The 15,921-nt window shown below is 39.9% G+C and overlaps 1 protein-coding gene across 3 annotated transcripts in view; it reads right to left on the bottom strand.

Moving 5' to 3' along the window:
• Positions 1 to 15,921, bottom strand: part of ANO1 (anoctamin 1) — an 82,174-nt gene that overhangs the window by 29,363 nt on the left and 36,890 nt on the right. For 2 of the 3 annotated variants that reach the window (XM_074842322.1, XM_074842323.1), the window contains exons 3-9: positions 14,271 to 14,597; positions 11,916 to 12,014; positions 10,220 to 10,371; positions 8,860 to 8,914; positions 5,994 to 6,045; positions 2,667 to 2,722; positions 1,101 to 1,142 (exon numbers count right to left, since the gene is read on the bottom strand). In XM_074842322.1, the coding sequence (XP_074698423.1) occupies positions 1,101 to 1,142; positions 2,667 to 2,722; positions 5,994 to 6,045; positions 8,860 to 8,914; positions 10,220 to 10,371; positions 11,916 to 12,014; positions 14,271 to 14,597 (783 nt within the window). Of the gene's footprint in view, positions 1 to 1,100; positions 1,143 to 2,666; positions 2,723 to 3,220; positions 3,287 to 5,993; positions 6,046 to 8,859; positions 8,915 to 10,219; positions 10,372 to 11,915; positions 12,015 to 14,270; positions 14,598 to 15,921 lie in introns of all 3 variants that reach the window. The other variant, XM_074842321.1, reaches the window with a different exon arrangement.

The raw sequence follows: 15,921 nt of genomic DNA, 5'->3' as shown, positions 1-15,921 counted from the left end.
AATAGAGGGGGGGGAAATAACAGTCGCTGTCTTTTGATGAGCCATTTGCATCTTAAGGCACAGCAGACCTTTAATTTTGGGTACCTATTTATATTGACCAACCTGAAGGCCTTTAGATCTGCTTTTCCTACAACCTGAATGTCTTCTTTGGAGACATGACCATGAAACAAACTGAAAAGGTGAAGTTTCAAGTCTGAAAGCCCAATGTATATGGCACCCAAATTTAGTAGCTCCTCCTGAGAGAGGTCGTAACCTCTCTACTTCAGTTTTTGTCTGATACACAGAAAAAAAGCCTATCTTCTTTAGAGAAGTGTGATAAGGAGTATGTAGTAATTGCACTCTGAATTCAAGATATCAACATTTCTGCAAAGGGTGAAAAAATTGCTTTTTCTTATGAGAAGTATTTCCTTAGAATAATTCCTATTCATTTTACCACAATGAACAGATGTCTTTCAGTATACAGACAGTAAAAACACAATTTAAACCACAGACTTAGGCGAATGCAATGCATCAGTATACATCCACAGGGCAGTTTCTGGCTGAACAGCGCACATTAAAGCTTTGCTGAGAATATCTTGTTTCTGATAAATATTCAATCTTTATCTTTCCGAATAACTTTAATGCTTATGTTTTCAGCTGCCTCCCTCCTCACTTCCCAATTCTGATCCTCACACTCCAGTTCAGCAGCACATTAATTCAGCAGAGGTTGCACTGCTGAGACCAGAGCGCACTGTGGAGCGAGGCAGGATTTCTGTCAGATTCGGGTACCAGAATATGACTGAGCATATTCTCATCAGAGCTGGCCTGAAATGACATCATCTGAACTTTAGGAGGAGTTATACATAAATGCTGTCAATACTTTTACCAACATGGCAAGAAATGTATCATTATCGAGCTTGGTAATTTATACATATCCATACTGCATTCCACATTTGGGCAAATTTAAACACTGGAAAGTACTTCTGTACTTCTGCTGCTTGGCATTTAGTGCCTTTTTGCAGTATTTTCTGTGAAATCTTGGCAAATGTCCAGATTCCAACAGGTGACTGTTCAGGCTGGGACTCTTGTGAATATGTTAAACCCCCTTTATATCAACTTACTTTTCTGTCATTAGGTTCAACGTTTTCACCTTCATAGTCACCCTTTAAAAAAAAAGAAAATCTGCGTCATTCAGTGAGTCGCGCCCAGAGCTGCTATGCATCTTGCATATCCATGTATCCCACTCACTTAATGCATCAAAACCAGAAAAAGCAATCTGTAAAATAATGCTGTATTTTAGGAGTTCATTTGTCACAGCACACTTTGTCTTCTGTTGTCAGGCACATTAATAAAGAGTAATAATATCTGTCACTGGTGAAAAAGGAATGAATAAGTGATAAAGGTGGCCTAAAAATGTCAAGGGAAAGGATGCGGTATTGCCATGGTATTTGGGGTTCAGCTCAGTCCACTTGAAAGAGAAGAGACCAGCTGAGAGAGCTGATCCCTATCCAGACTCTCCAGCTCAGGGCTGATTAGAGTTGAGGTTTTAATTTGGAGCTATTTTTAAATATGATAAAGAAGTAAACTAAGACAATAAATAACTTATATACAAGACTATCAGTAGCTGTCTAAAGACATGAGACAAGTACATGCAGAGAAGTTTATTTAACCTTTCTGGATTTCTAAGCTATATTGCTGTAGTTTAAGAGTGCCTGACATTTATGATAAACATCAGGCAGATAAAGAGGCTGTTCTGGTCTCAGTTACACCGAGATAAAACATTTAAGGTCCCACGTAAAACCAGTGCAAGAGAGGGGAGCATAAAACTAGGAAGACACATTTCATCTTCACATCCCACACCAGAAAACCGGCACCAGGCTCGACAGCCCCTGTATGCTCACACATCATGAGCAGCATGATTCCACGTCCCCTTGACATCTGTCAAGCCTTTCTGTAAGGGTCTAGCTAAGAGCATGGGTTTGTCAGCTCTAGTCTTACATTGGACCTCTAAGTAAAAATGTCACCAGCATCCAACTGCTGTGCACCTCTGGCAGGATGGGGATCCCCAGCTCGGGTATGAGTGCCACTGAAATTCCCTACCTCCCTCTAATCCTTTTGATGAACACGACAGTTGAACACACTCTTGACCTCTTACTGAACTGCTCAAAAGCAGATTTCATCAGTAAGATCTGCAGTCATATCCAGTCCCATGAAATATGTCACTTTAAATTCTTGCCTATGTTTTTTCCTCCAGTGGCAACCAATTGCATGGACACTGACTTCTCTCTACTTGCCAGGGTGATGCCAGGGAGATGTGGACAAGGCAACTAGCCACTTGGTGCCCCAGGAATAAATATGTTTCCTAGCACTGATGCCCGGGATCTCGGGAGCAGAAGGTCAGAAAAGAACAGAAGCATTTTGTTTGCTAAGCCACTGAAATAACTCTTCTAATGTTACGTTCAAACGTCGCTTATGATCATCAAAGGTAGAAGAGAGGTGGGGAATTCATTAGAAGCGAGCAGAGTGATGGAAATAACCTGCAGAAGTTATTGCAGTTGTGATACAAGTGAGCAGGAAGTCAGGATCCTGAACACTCGTGTTTGGGATGATGCCATTAATACGTAACACATGAAGGATTTCTTGGTGTCAGATAGTAGACATGTAAAATATATTGTGAGATCACTTACATCATGCAAAGGATATGCAGCACTGTAAACTCCATTGGCAAGCAGACTGGTGATCCCTTGAAAAATAAAGACATAATAGTTATTTATAATTTTGAGGTTAGACAGTCTCACTTTGTTGTCCTTCCTGGAGATTTCCCTCAAAATAACAGTCATTTGGTCAGATAATGATTTTTCTGCCATCTCATTCCTTTCCACATAGTTTCATTTTTAATCATATAGGTTATTAAACATGACTCATTTTATGAAATGGAAAACTGCAGAGAGCAAGAGGAAGTCATATATATTTGAGAATCAAGAATTAGAAGCCAATGACTTGAAATTAGTCATTAAAATAAATTACATTTTCTGAAAAGTCAGTTTGATTTAAGGGCAAGCCTGCAGATTTGAAAGTGTGTAGCAGAAGGCTCGATCACAAGAAGAATATGGCTGGAATTGATGGCATATGGGAACACGCATACGCACACATCATCCACACAAAGTTTTGAATTCAGATTTCAGATTGATTAGAGAAATTGTAGGGAAAGCCTTTGCAAAGACCTTGGTGTCATACTTACCATATTTACCACATTTTCGTCTTTTATTTAAAAGGGTAGTTTCCTTCTTTCTTCCCTCTCCTTTCCCTGTTTACACATCCGTTTATTAGTCACATGCATGAGGCTGAAAGCAGTTAATGCTTGATCTATAAAATGTATGGGGCATAAAGGACTTTGAGGAGTCCTCCCTTCCCAGGTGTGGTATTGGTTCTTAACTTGGGGCTGGAGTACAGGAGGTGAGGGTGGGTGGGGAGGAGATAACGTGTAAGTTTGGAGGAGCACAACGGCGAGTGGCTCTTCAACACTGCAGCTTGCTGCACCAGTCCCAAAGGTCACTTGGCTGGACCTGGACCTCTGAGGGCTGTAGCACATTACTTCTCTAACATTCTTGCTGCAGCTGCTGGCATTAATATAGCTACTTCCAATTATGGAGTATTACCCACATCCAAAGGTGTCGTGTTATCCATGAAGATACATTTGGGGATTCAACAAACCAGTCTTAGGTGCTGAATCAGAGCTAAGTCAAGTACTTGTCTTTGTGCAAGGCTGAGCTGATTAATGCCAATTAAAAAAAAAACCCAAAAAACCCCAAACAAAAACCTGGCCACTGGCATTGTGGAGAATTTAAAAGGACTTAAAAAAATAAAAGAAAAATTATGTGCTATGGTGTGGTCCGTGTTGCCCATCAGTTCATTGCTAAGAAAAGACTGTGGAACTGGATTTGAAGGAACAGTGACTATGAACCAGGAAACAGATCACTGTAGGTTCACTGAAACATTTTCATTTTTGATTGTTCTTGAAATGAGAATTTTTCAAGTTTATTAACATTCTTGAGATACTAATCACCTGCTGGAGGAACTGCTCCAGGAGTGCTCAGTATCCTGCAGTATCATTAATTTTCAAAGTCCTAGTTAAGATTATACAGTACTATGAATTGTCTGCAAATGTTTCCACGTTTCTGGCAGAAACAACTAGTGAGCAGATAAATTATTTTTCTAGGGCTGTGTGACCAACTGAAGAGCTACATAGTACCCTTCTACATATCAGTATTTAACACTGAAGACTGATTCACATTTTCACAAATTTGCAAAATAAATAACAAAGACTGCAGTGTTCACTGGGCAGCCACCTTTTTCCTGCTGGGCAGAAATGTTGCAGCGTTATCTGTGTTTGCTCAAATATGTTTGCAACCTTTGCTGGGTTGTAACCCAGCATTCCAGCGCCGGAACACAAAGGACCTGATTGAGTTATGCTGAGTATACCCATGGACAGGCTGGCCTAATGACATTTTTATTAGGTATACTGTGTGACCTTGCCAGTCTCAGGTAGAAGAACAATCCAGGAATCCTAACACTTTACTTTCCTTTAGCCTCTGCCCTATTCAACTAATCTCTAATCTGTTTCCCATTTCTGGACCGAAAAAAAGAAGAAAGAAAAAAAATAAATCAAGTGAGTAACCAACTCCAAGGCAAGAATTCAAACTGAGCTGTATGACCTCCCCCTTTCAAGAGTGCAAATATGCAATTTCCAGTGAAAATGATCCAGCACCAGACTTGAAAAGGATCCTGAAAGCCACAGATTAATTTGGATTTCCCATGCTACAGGGAAACAGTACTTCTGTTAACACTGGCCGAACACCAAAATTTAGTGTATATAAGGACTCAACAATTGTACATTGTATGTTGTTACTTCAACAGAAAAGTCAAAGCATGGAAATAATTTCTGGCATACTTATTCTTCTATTATTTGATGTATTTCTAAGCAGCTGATGGGTCAATATTGAACAGAACTACCTGTAATTCAAGTTCCCATTGTTTTATTTAACTGCTTGTAGGCAAATAAATGCTATAACAGATTCCAACAGTTATCAAACATTTTCTCCCATGTTCATGCACTTTTCTCATACAAATTTGTTTCTATTGGTTGTCTGTTAAGAAGCTTGGATACGAGGGAATTCAGACTTCTGTCTTATATAATTTGGTTTGCCATTAACTATTTGTTAATTTTGTTCCCACAATCAAGTATATACCTTTATATCACGATATGTATAAAATAAAGTATATAACAGCTGAACAGGAAAAGCTGCCAACAAATCTTTAAGGTGACCTGATTTGCAATTCATGTTTACCTGCATTATGAATTTAATTCTTAGAGGACAAGCCCTAAGGCTGAAATCCTAAAACTACTGGCCATGGCAGGACAAACTTTGCACTCACTGACTTGCAGCAACTGTTCTGAGGGATAAGGGATGGGCCAGCTTTCAGTGCATGCCTTAGTCCTTGGCCGTTCCACTGGACTAATCTCAGTTCCACTTAGGACAGTGTTTCAGGCAGTCGTCAGTTAAGACCATTTCATTCAAGTCACCCCACGATAAAAATGTGAGGTTGCTACTTAAAAGGAATGGGCCAATCCATAGACTTTCACTGAAGTTACTGAAATCCATGGAAATATCCTCATCCACTTCAGTGAGTGTAAAACTGAACCAACGCAGAGCATGTATTATCCACTGGTTTATATCACATCCAGTCCTGCTGCAAAGGACATAACTAACATCTGCAGGGGCTATATGCTCACTTACCATTTAATTTAGAGTCAAATCTATAAATTCACATTTGAAAAAATTCCAAACAGCTACATTAATGAAATTAAATTTCCAAATAAAACAATTATATCCACATACATCAAATTAGAGAGCAGGGGAAAACCTAAACTCCACAGCCAGTTACAACTTGCAATTATTTTCAATACCTGAAAACAATATCGATCTTAAAGCTAAATAAATAAAGTTCCTTACCCATGCTATATTTTGCTTTGGTACATGTTGTTCTTTTCAATATTTCATAAACCTACAGAAGTAAAATAAAAGAAAAGAAAGGGTTACTTCAAATACTGCCAATGAAAAGCACAATCTTTTTTGTGTACAGCTCAAATATTGGCAAAACCAAGATGTCAAGGAAGTCATCATTCTTTATTAAAAGTCATGGTATTCAGGAGAGCAGGGCTTAAAGATTTCCATGCCAAGTTACCCATACAAGAGAGAAAGGCTTAACTAAATATCCAGCTACCAAGATAATTGAGCAGGGGAAAGAGGGTTACACCTAACCACTCACATAACAGAAACACTATCGTTGCTCATATTAGACATCGATCAAAGATCAGAAGCCCTCTTTTACCCAGACTAGGCAGCGTGCTGGGCCAACTCTTCCCTCGCCGTCGATGGCGCAAGCTGGCTTCAACCCGAGGGCTCCAGCACAGCTTCAGGCTCATAATGTGTACACAGCATGCAGCTGTTTATCACAAACTGGACTAACACAGGCTGACCTGAAAACTTCTGAGCTTGCATGACCTCAGTGGCAAAACAGACGTATTTATTTTACGATTTATTGCATTTATTGTCAAATAACCTTTGCACATCTCAGCACGCTGCCTGAGCGGTCAAGCTTTTGCCCCGCACTGCTCCCGTGCAGTGATGGTCTTAGGTAAGGCAAGCTCAGCCGGTGCGAGGCTGGCAGGGGAGCAGGCAGCAGAGGAAAACCACGGGCAAAAGCATCTGCTGCCTGTTGCCTGGCCTGTCTGGGGAGTCAGGGACTGGTTTCCTGGGGATGCTCACTACTCTGTGTGCTAACTTGACTGTTGCTTGCCCAATTCATGGAGGGAAGCGAGCAAGGGCATATGCGGCAAGCCCCACAGCTCATCTGATTGTCGTCTTGTAACTCCAGTGAGTTAAAGGGCTGTCACAGAGAGATTTCCAGTTATATAATTTATTATTTTTTTAAAAAAAAGGTCTTTGGCTTAGTTTCTATTCATCAAAGATCCACAGGGAGTGACTAGATTCCTGTTCATTTTGCTGTAGGCAGAAGGGTCAATATTTGCACTGGGGTTTAAAAATACGTATGAGAGAGGCAGGAGAGAACTTCAAGAAACAAGAATACAAAGATAAATGCATGCAGGATAAAATGATGCTGGGAAACATTCAATGTGTCTTTTATTACCATGTGATTTACAGGGATTTCAAACAAAGCAATATACTACCAGCATTGCTGTTATATGTTCAGTGTTCCTTGAGCGGTTCAAAAAAAACCCCATCCTTCCTCTTCCTCTCAGCCTCTGCTATGAGCTCCTTTTGTTTCAGTCCATTTTTCAGTTAGTCTTGCTCACCCTCTTGTCCTATGGGGCCATTTTGTCTTGCTACCTTTCTCAGACAGCTTGTCATGAATTTTAACTCTTCATTTGCTCCCTTAAGTTTCTTGTACTTACAAGTTCTTTTACTATATACCGAGACATAAAAAAGAAACTCTGCCAACAAAAGCTATGCTTTTTTTCAATCTCAAATGAAATTTTTTATTGCAAATAAACCAATTCAATGTTTGGTTTTTTTCTTTTCCATTTCTGTGCTGCTGCATCTGCCTTCCCTGGTCAGGCTCACCTAGCCCTGATAACCCGCGCTCACATCAAATCCGCACACTTCAGGCTACAGGGGAACTACATCATGGGGTCCACATACTGGAATTTCAAAGCAGGAAAGGGAAGTTAGATATCTTACACCCCTTATCACCGTAGCAATAAAAGGCGGCTATAATTATGATATAAGCTCTTTTTGAAACCACTTAGCATCCTAAAGTCTAATGTTAAATATAAGATAAAAGCATGCTCACAGTCACATTCCAACACACCGATTAGCAGCAGTGGAACAGGGCAAAGAGTCCACGTTATACTTTGAAAAGTGTTGCAGCAAATGCTGCTTGGCATGGTCCCTTCCAACTGCCCTGGATGTCATGTAAGCTGCCCTTTCAATTTCCCTCTCAGTGGCTATAAAGGAGGCTACATCTTCTCCCCCACTCTATTTTATGTCACAAGGAAGCACTCAAATGCAGTTTCTGATATCGTATTCCTGTATTAGGCTTCACTTCTGTAAGGGAACTGCAGAAGTTTAATTATGAAAGGAAAAGGCCCATGCTAGCACTGAAGGAGTAGTGAGACCCTCCAACACGTAGGCAGGAATGGCTCAGCTCAGGCCAGTGCTGCGTACATGTACATCACACTTGCTAGTGTAATAGAGATGAACAGATGCATAAACAATCAGAACAAGATGCAATTTTCTGTCCTTGTTGCATCTGCATGCAAACCTTAACATTAAATACAAATCATAAATAATAATAATAAAAACCTTTTAACACCATTCTAGAGAATTGCCTCCCCAAACTACAAATAATATTCCCTGTAAATACCTGGCTCTTTCATTGGAATTTGTCTTGAGAGATTTCCCAGCATTTTACAAAAAGAGCAACATATAGTTACAAAAAGGTAAATGAGCCACAGGGGTGCAGGTAGTTGATGGCAGAACCCATGGTACAATCTAAATCTATTCCTTTCTGGTGATATGTCTACTAAGAAAGTATGTCCCACATTAACTGTGAACTAGAAAGAAGATCTAAATTATTTTCCAAAAGGCAACAACCTGTTAGCATCAAAGACTATTCATTACATAAGCTAAAGCTGGAAGTGCCTTATTTATAATTTCAGTAACTGATGTCACAGGCGATCCCTGGCATTTGGTTAAGGCAAACTTGCAACAGTCAATGTACTAAAGCTGGCAAAGGGGCTATTAACACCATGGCTAAGGCAATATCCACCATAAATTATTTATATACAGTACTTACTATAGTGCTTCTCGTTTTGCTGTCAAAGAAGGAATCTCTGTCAGACAAATCAAACCTGTTAAAAGATTAGAAGAAAGCCCATTATGTTAAAAAAAAAAAAAAAAAAGCCAGTAATTTCCTGCTCTTGTTGACCCCTTCAATATTTTCATTTCTCCTGGGAATCTCTTGTAGCTAACATTAAAGACTAGCTTGTAGAAACTTCATTAAAAAGAAAATCCATCCCAACTCTCATGTTTTAAAGAGGTCACTTATACGTTTCACTGATTTTACATGTTTATAGGTTTTTCTGCACAAGAGAGACTGTTGATGCTCATTTAAGTTGAACTCCTGACCACTGCTGGCCTTGAATTTCTCCTAATAATCTTTACATTTTTTGGTACCTTAAACCCTGTGAGGCCACTCTTGCCTCCCTTATTCAGCAAAGACACAGGTGGTCTCACTGAAAGGAGCTATCACTGCAAACAGTGTAAGGCACATCCATGCGTAAGCTAAGGACATCTTTTAGGTTTTCTCTGAGCCACCAGGCTCCTTCACTGTAGGAACATCCTACGTGCAATAAATATATAAACACATTTCCTGCAAGTCCAAGAATATGTCAAACGTTGACTGGCCCAACTAAAACGCACAACTCCATCAGCATTCTGCATCCCTTGATTAAAAACTAAGAACCCTGTACGTACAGTGAAGAAATCCTGCCCTAGGACTGTTATTTGTTCCAGCTGGCACATACATAAACACAGCCTTCAAAGCTTCTCCTCTGGGATGCTGGCCAAGGAAGAGCAACAGCAAAGCAATCCAGCGCAGTTGAAACTTTGGCTGGGCCCCACCTTATGATTTTTTCCTACACCCACGTTTACAGCTATTCTTACTGATCTGAAATCGATGGCAAAGCTACCACTGACTTCATAACATTTCCCAAGACAAGGCCTGGTTGGCAGTACATGTGGGAGCTGCCCACACCAGATGAATGAAATGATTCTGAAATTTATCAACCCACATCTCTGGCTACAAATTTTACTGAGCATTTTATTTTACGTGGAAAAGAGACTATTGTAAACCACATTATAAACCTTGTTTGACAGTCTAACAGTTGATGTGTATAGTTACATAGATATGTATTATATGCCACAACAGCAGCTAAAAAACACACAGAGATTTCACAGAGGGGCTCTACAAAGCCTCATTCCCCAACAGTGAGCCAAAAACCAAAAAAGTAAATTTACTGCAAAACGGAAATACTCTTTACAGTAATCCCTAACAAAGTGTTGGTGTTCATTTTCCTTCACCTTTTGGTGCCTTAGCTGCTATCAGAAAGGCTGGAACCTGTTGACATAGACATTGACAGAAAGCTTTCACTTACAAGTGCTGCTTCTCTCTGGAGAAGGGGTAGGAGAGGCGCTTCACTGTCTGAGGTTTGTGTTCTGCTACTTTTGGCTGGATGGGCTCTGTTATTTTTTGAATTACAGAATTAATCTTTTTCAGAAGACCATGGGTCTGATTGATCTGATACATCTGAGTGGGCAAAGAGAAAAACAGCAAAACTTTATTGCTTTTTGGTTATCCATAAGTGAGAGCAAACCGTAAGGAATAAACCAGCAATTAAATAAATACATCACAGTAAACTATCAAAGAGTATACCTTACCTTCTTGAAAACATTCAGAAAGACATAGATGGATGGGAAAGTCAAACCAAGGAAAGCAGAGAAAGCCTATTGCTATTCCTCTGAGCCAAAATATGGCCCGTGTTTGATTCCAAATAATCAGAGTGGAGTTTTCAACAGAGATATACTTGGCACTGGCTCCTGAGCACCAGCTCCTCTGGCATTTACTATTTTCTTGGTGCAACAGGACAAAGAAACGAAGGAGCTACGGAGCCCCTGTGCAAAACAACAGAAGTGATCTCCTCTGCCAGGGGGATTTCCTGGGAATATTGTGCAGGTTTCAGGAGCTTCCCCTCTTCCATTTAAAGGAACCAAAATATCTTGAATCATCAATTGCAGTTCTGTAGCACTAAATGCAGGAATTGTGTTAGCAGGTCACAAAAAAGGATTACAGTCTTCCCTCTCTGAGCCACAAAAACTAGGTGCAGATCCAGGGCAGGGCTCCCACCTCAGGAAGATGATCGGCTGGAAATAAGGCTTTAGGGGACTGAGGGTCTTCTCAGGCACATCGCTTCTCCTGGGCAATGCCTGCAGGCTTGGGTGGCCTCTTTCACAAAAAAATCCCCACAGAATGCACACCCTAACTTTTGTTTTGTAGCAAAGCAGCTTTAAATACAGGATCACAACAGACTTTTCTTACCTAATTGTGCTTCTGATTAAAATCAGTGGTGAGGCAATAATGGGGATTAATATCAAATCCAAACCAAAAGTGTGGTTTTAGTGTTGTAATAAATGATGTTGGGCTTTGAGACTGTCTCTTGCTCCATTATAGACTTCCCTCTGCAGTCTGGGAGATGCACTTAGTATGTGTTTAAATATTAATCCATCTCTAAGCTATGCTCACTGAACAGGTAGCCATCTATCACAGATGATTTAGAATTGATGAAAATATACTGTCATTTCTTTAATGATATTTCAAATATTCTGAAAGGTAATTTATTTTGTGGTAGTCCCAGCTCCTGCAAATATGACTAACGATGTACATGAAGAGTCACTAAACCCAGTGAGACTACTGCACACAAATTGTTACTCTTATGTTCATTTTTAGCAGTCTAGCATTTTGGCTGAGAAAAAACCCTCCAAAACACACATATAAATTTCATCATCAATTGCAACCTCTTCTTTTAAAGCACGCTAGGAGGATAAGGCATTGTATGAAATCGCTTGCATCGTATACAGATAACGGTAGCAGCTGGGAATTCTTGATTTCCATTTCTCCTTCCAGTTGTTCTTTCTGCTGTACCAAGCAAGTTTGTGACTCTCATTTTCTTCACAGATTAGTTACTTATTTTAAAAATGCTTGTGGGAAGAAAAGTCAACATTTGTAAGGTGCTCAGAGATGAGTATATATTTAAACTATGCCTTTCAGAGGATAAAAGGAAAATCGGGACTCACCTTTTTTGTGGGCATCTTGAGCTTAAGAAATTCTGCCTCTCGACACAATACATTCCACGGTGCGTGTATTTTTACAAATCCAATCCCATGGATTTTAGTCTTAAGAAAAAGCAAGAGAAAAGGTTCCTGATGAGAGGAAATTAAATATTTTTCCCCTTGTGTTTCATATGTATTTAAGGAACAAACAGTCTATTACTGCCAACATGATAAATCTCATTTGTTTGAGACAGCTAGTTTCTAACAACAGGACAATCACTGAACACCTCTTCGTGCTGAGCTGCAATAAAATGTGACTCAAAACCACTATTGTCTTCCAGAACAATTGCCACAAGGTTAAACAGATAAAAATCGTTTGGGAAGTAAAAGCTAATGACTGTGGACACAAATACAGACTAAGCTGGTTAAATCTGAAGCACAGGCATCCAGCCAAATGGTGTGATTTCTTAAGCGTGTTGTAAGTAATGGATCTGAGAGTCCCTGCTGCCTCTTAAGAGCTGCTCAGTATCTCAAAGGACCAGAACTGCAGTAAGAAAGAAGCAGTCTCAGATACAGATGTGAGTATCTACATTAAAACAGTATGCATTTTAATTAGGAAAATTGGTAGGAAGAATTCAACAAAACAAAAGAAAAAAAATGTTAACAATATTAGCAGTATGCTTGGATCCCACTAGTTCTCTGAGCTCTGTTCTAGGTGGCTGGACATGGGGGTTTGCTTCTGGCATTCCCACATACACCCGTATTTACTCCCACAGAGTAGTAATTTTGAAGCTGTTGGACAAATTGATTATCAAACTAGCAGGCATTCAACAAACAGAAGAGAAACTTTAATAAATCTTTCTACTCTTGTTGCTGTACAAACTCAGGCAGTTATTATAGTAACTAGCTTTCACACTGCTATTTCCCACACTGGCTTTCTAGAAATCAGTTACTCAGAGGACATAAATAACTGCCATGGCTTCCAAACCACCTCTGAATTTACTTCATCAAAGAGAGTTTAAGTGACTTAGGAAACATCATCTGTTTAAGAAACCTTTGTTCTTTTTTTCAACTAGTAAGGCCTCCAACACAACTTTGTGGCATGCTTTTCAAGCCCAAATGATTGCAGGTTTTTCCCCCTACACTGATGGGCTGGATATGGAAGCTGATGTAAATCCCTGTGGCTTGCTTTCATCTCTACACATTCCTGATCTGATCTGGTATCTTGCACTGAAAGGACAGGGTTCTCTCTCTTTTACGGTGTCCTGGGTTGAACCCTGAGCCCTTCTGAATCATTTGAAATCATATTATATGTCATAGGTGGGGACCTCCCATCTTGCAAGGGATTTAAATATCTATGACTTGGTACAGGCAGGCTTCTAGTTTACTACAACAACTTTCAAGTTGGATGGAAAGTAATTTTTATTTTCACCTGGGGAATAGAGAAGTAAAAGGGTTTTTTTGCATTATACAATGTAAAATATATACTTTTTTATATATATATATATACACACACACCATTATATACATGCCTGTAATTTGTGAATAATAGATAGCAGATTTATTTTTTTAACATTCTGATCACATGTCTAATTATTTAATCTCAACTTTTAGATCTTGTAAATAAGGCCAGCATAAATGTTTACCCTCTCTCACAGGAATTTTGGGCATATTGGTTGGATCAGTTAATTGTAATAGCTTTCTTTGAAATTAATACGACTGTGGCTATTTCTACTAATCACACACTGGCAGTACTTCACACATCATTTTTTATATAGTCTAATGGTCTTTTAATAGAATATACTGTTTTCAGGGTACAGGTGAAAGGCGTTACAAGCTGTACTGTTCATATCTAAGAATGGAAAGAGCAAACTGTAATACAGACCCACGCGCCCAAGCCAGAGCATGTACCAGAACCTCCTGAACAAATTTAATTCTCTAAGTCTATACTGAGGTATAAAAATGTCACTGTCTGTATCAGGTATTTTTAATCAGAACTGGAATTACCAGTGGATCCAAACCGCAGCATACTTTAAACCCACCAAATTGGGATTAGTGTTGAGAGCAATTTAAGCCTCACTTCTAGATACAGCAACACATCAACAAGCTGTGTTGCAATAGGGGATGTGCCATGAGTCCTGGCCAAGAAAAGTAAGAAACTTCACCTCGCTGGGGCACTAACAACACCATGGGCCATTCCTGTGAAGCAAATTAAATTGATGGATGAGGATGGTGCTGTCAGAACTGAAACAAAACTCTGAAAAAGCTGAGCTTGTGTAACCTTGATCAGAGCCAGGTTCACAGGAACAGCTCAGCATCTTCCAGGACTAGACCACCAGTTATCCTCCCTATCTTTAACCGTTTGAAATGGCTCCTTACATCCTCATCGCGTTCCAGTTCCAGACCAGCCTCCACGAGGTTCCCTTCGTACTCCTCCCTGCGAAACCTCTTGTCGTCTTCATGGTAATCCACGTGAGGTTCGCTTTCCCCCATTTCCAGCTGCACTCCCTTCCCAGGAAGCGGCTGGTCCTGCTTAGCACTTCGGGCACCTGAATCATTATGATGAACTCTTCTGGTGAGTGTCCTCCCTGCCGAGGACTTCTTGTAATGATAGACTAGGATGTAGTCTACTTTTCTCTTGCCATCTCTGAAGTAGAGTCCATATTTGCAGTCAGCATCTGGATTTTTCGATAGGGAATTTAATAACTGGAAGCAGGGAATGGGGGTGTGGAAAGAAGGAGAGACAAGAAGAATAATGAGTACACACGCCAACACAGACACCAGATAGATCATATCCTTGTACCAAGGACTCCTTCTTGCCTGGAGCACACAATGACCCATCTTCAAAGAGCACGCATACGGGAGGAGCTCCCCCATGTTACTTACTCAAAACAATTTTGCAAGTTAACACCTGCGCTTTTACTGATAGCCAGCTGGGATTTTATTGGCCAGAAATAAATAGCTAAAATGACTGGGATTTAATCTAATTACCAGCACACTAGCTCATAAGTCAGCTACTTGGTGGATTTGGTTTTCTCATTGGGGGTTAATCACCACTAAGATCATCTGTCCTTTTCCACCCAAGACATCTGCGTTTCAATTTTGACAAATAGATTAATATCATGTGCAAACATTTCTCACTTCTCTTATCTATCATTGCAAGTTTGTATCATCTGAGAAAGAGATCATCTTAGATACAGACTGAAGGGAGCCAGCTGGTCATGAAGCGCAGCCAAAAAATGCAGATGGACCGTAGCCAGGGAAGTGGGTTCACTGCTTACTGAGTTCATCACTTTTTCCCCCCCACTTACAAAACCTGTGTTACTTTGCAATCTGATGGTTGCAAAGGCTTTATCCCCATCTTGAATTAATGCTGTGTAAGTGTTGCAAGATGCAAGAAATGTAAGACTTAAATCACAATTCCATTTCCAAGCATTTATCTGAAAACTGCACAGGGCAACTGTAGAAACATAAAAAAGTACTAACAATTACTCATTTCTACTTTCAATAGCACTTCTCATGCATAATTCACAATTCCACCCTTGGAGATGCACAGAGCATTTAAAAAAAAAAAAAAAAAGTTCACTAGTTACTTGCATTTGTTTTTACAAAAAATACTCATCACAAGGGTGGCTTTTCAGGGACCAGGAGCATTTTCTGGCTTTTAATTTTACAGAAGAATGTTAAGCCTCCATGTAGGGAAAAGGTCTTCTGCTCCAGATGATACCAACTGGCCATCAGTTTCAAATCATATCAGTCAAAATCCATTTGGGATGGGTACACCTTCTGCTTATTTCATACACAAAACCATGCATGTAAATTGTTTGGAAAGAGTTGTTTCTAAGATAGTCCAATTTTTAAACATCAGATGAAAACAGCAACCTCTGAGCTTACTGTACAGTATATCACAGCCCATATAGCCAAAACTTCGTTGGAACCCAGCCAATGTTACACAAATTTGCATACTTCTCTGAACATCACTTTGAGGAGAGCAGGTCCCAGCTGCTGTAACTATAAATCAATGACTTTA

Source organism: Strix aluco, chromosome 16 (genome assembly GCF_031877795.1).
Source record: "Strix aluco isolate bStrAlu1 chromosome 16, bStrAlu1.hap1, whole genome shotgun sequence".
Taxonomy (NCBI): domain Eukaryota; kingdom Metazoa; phylum Chordata; class Aves; order Strigiformes; family Strigidae; genus Strix; species Strix aluco.
This window is presented reverse-complemented; position numbering and strand designations above follow the sequence as displayed.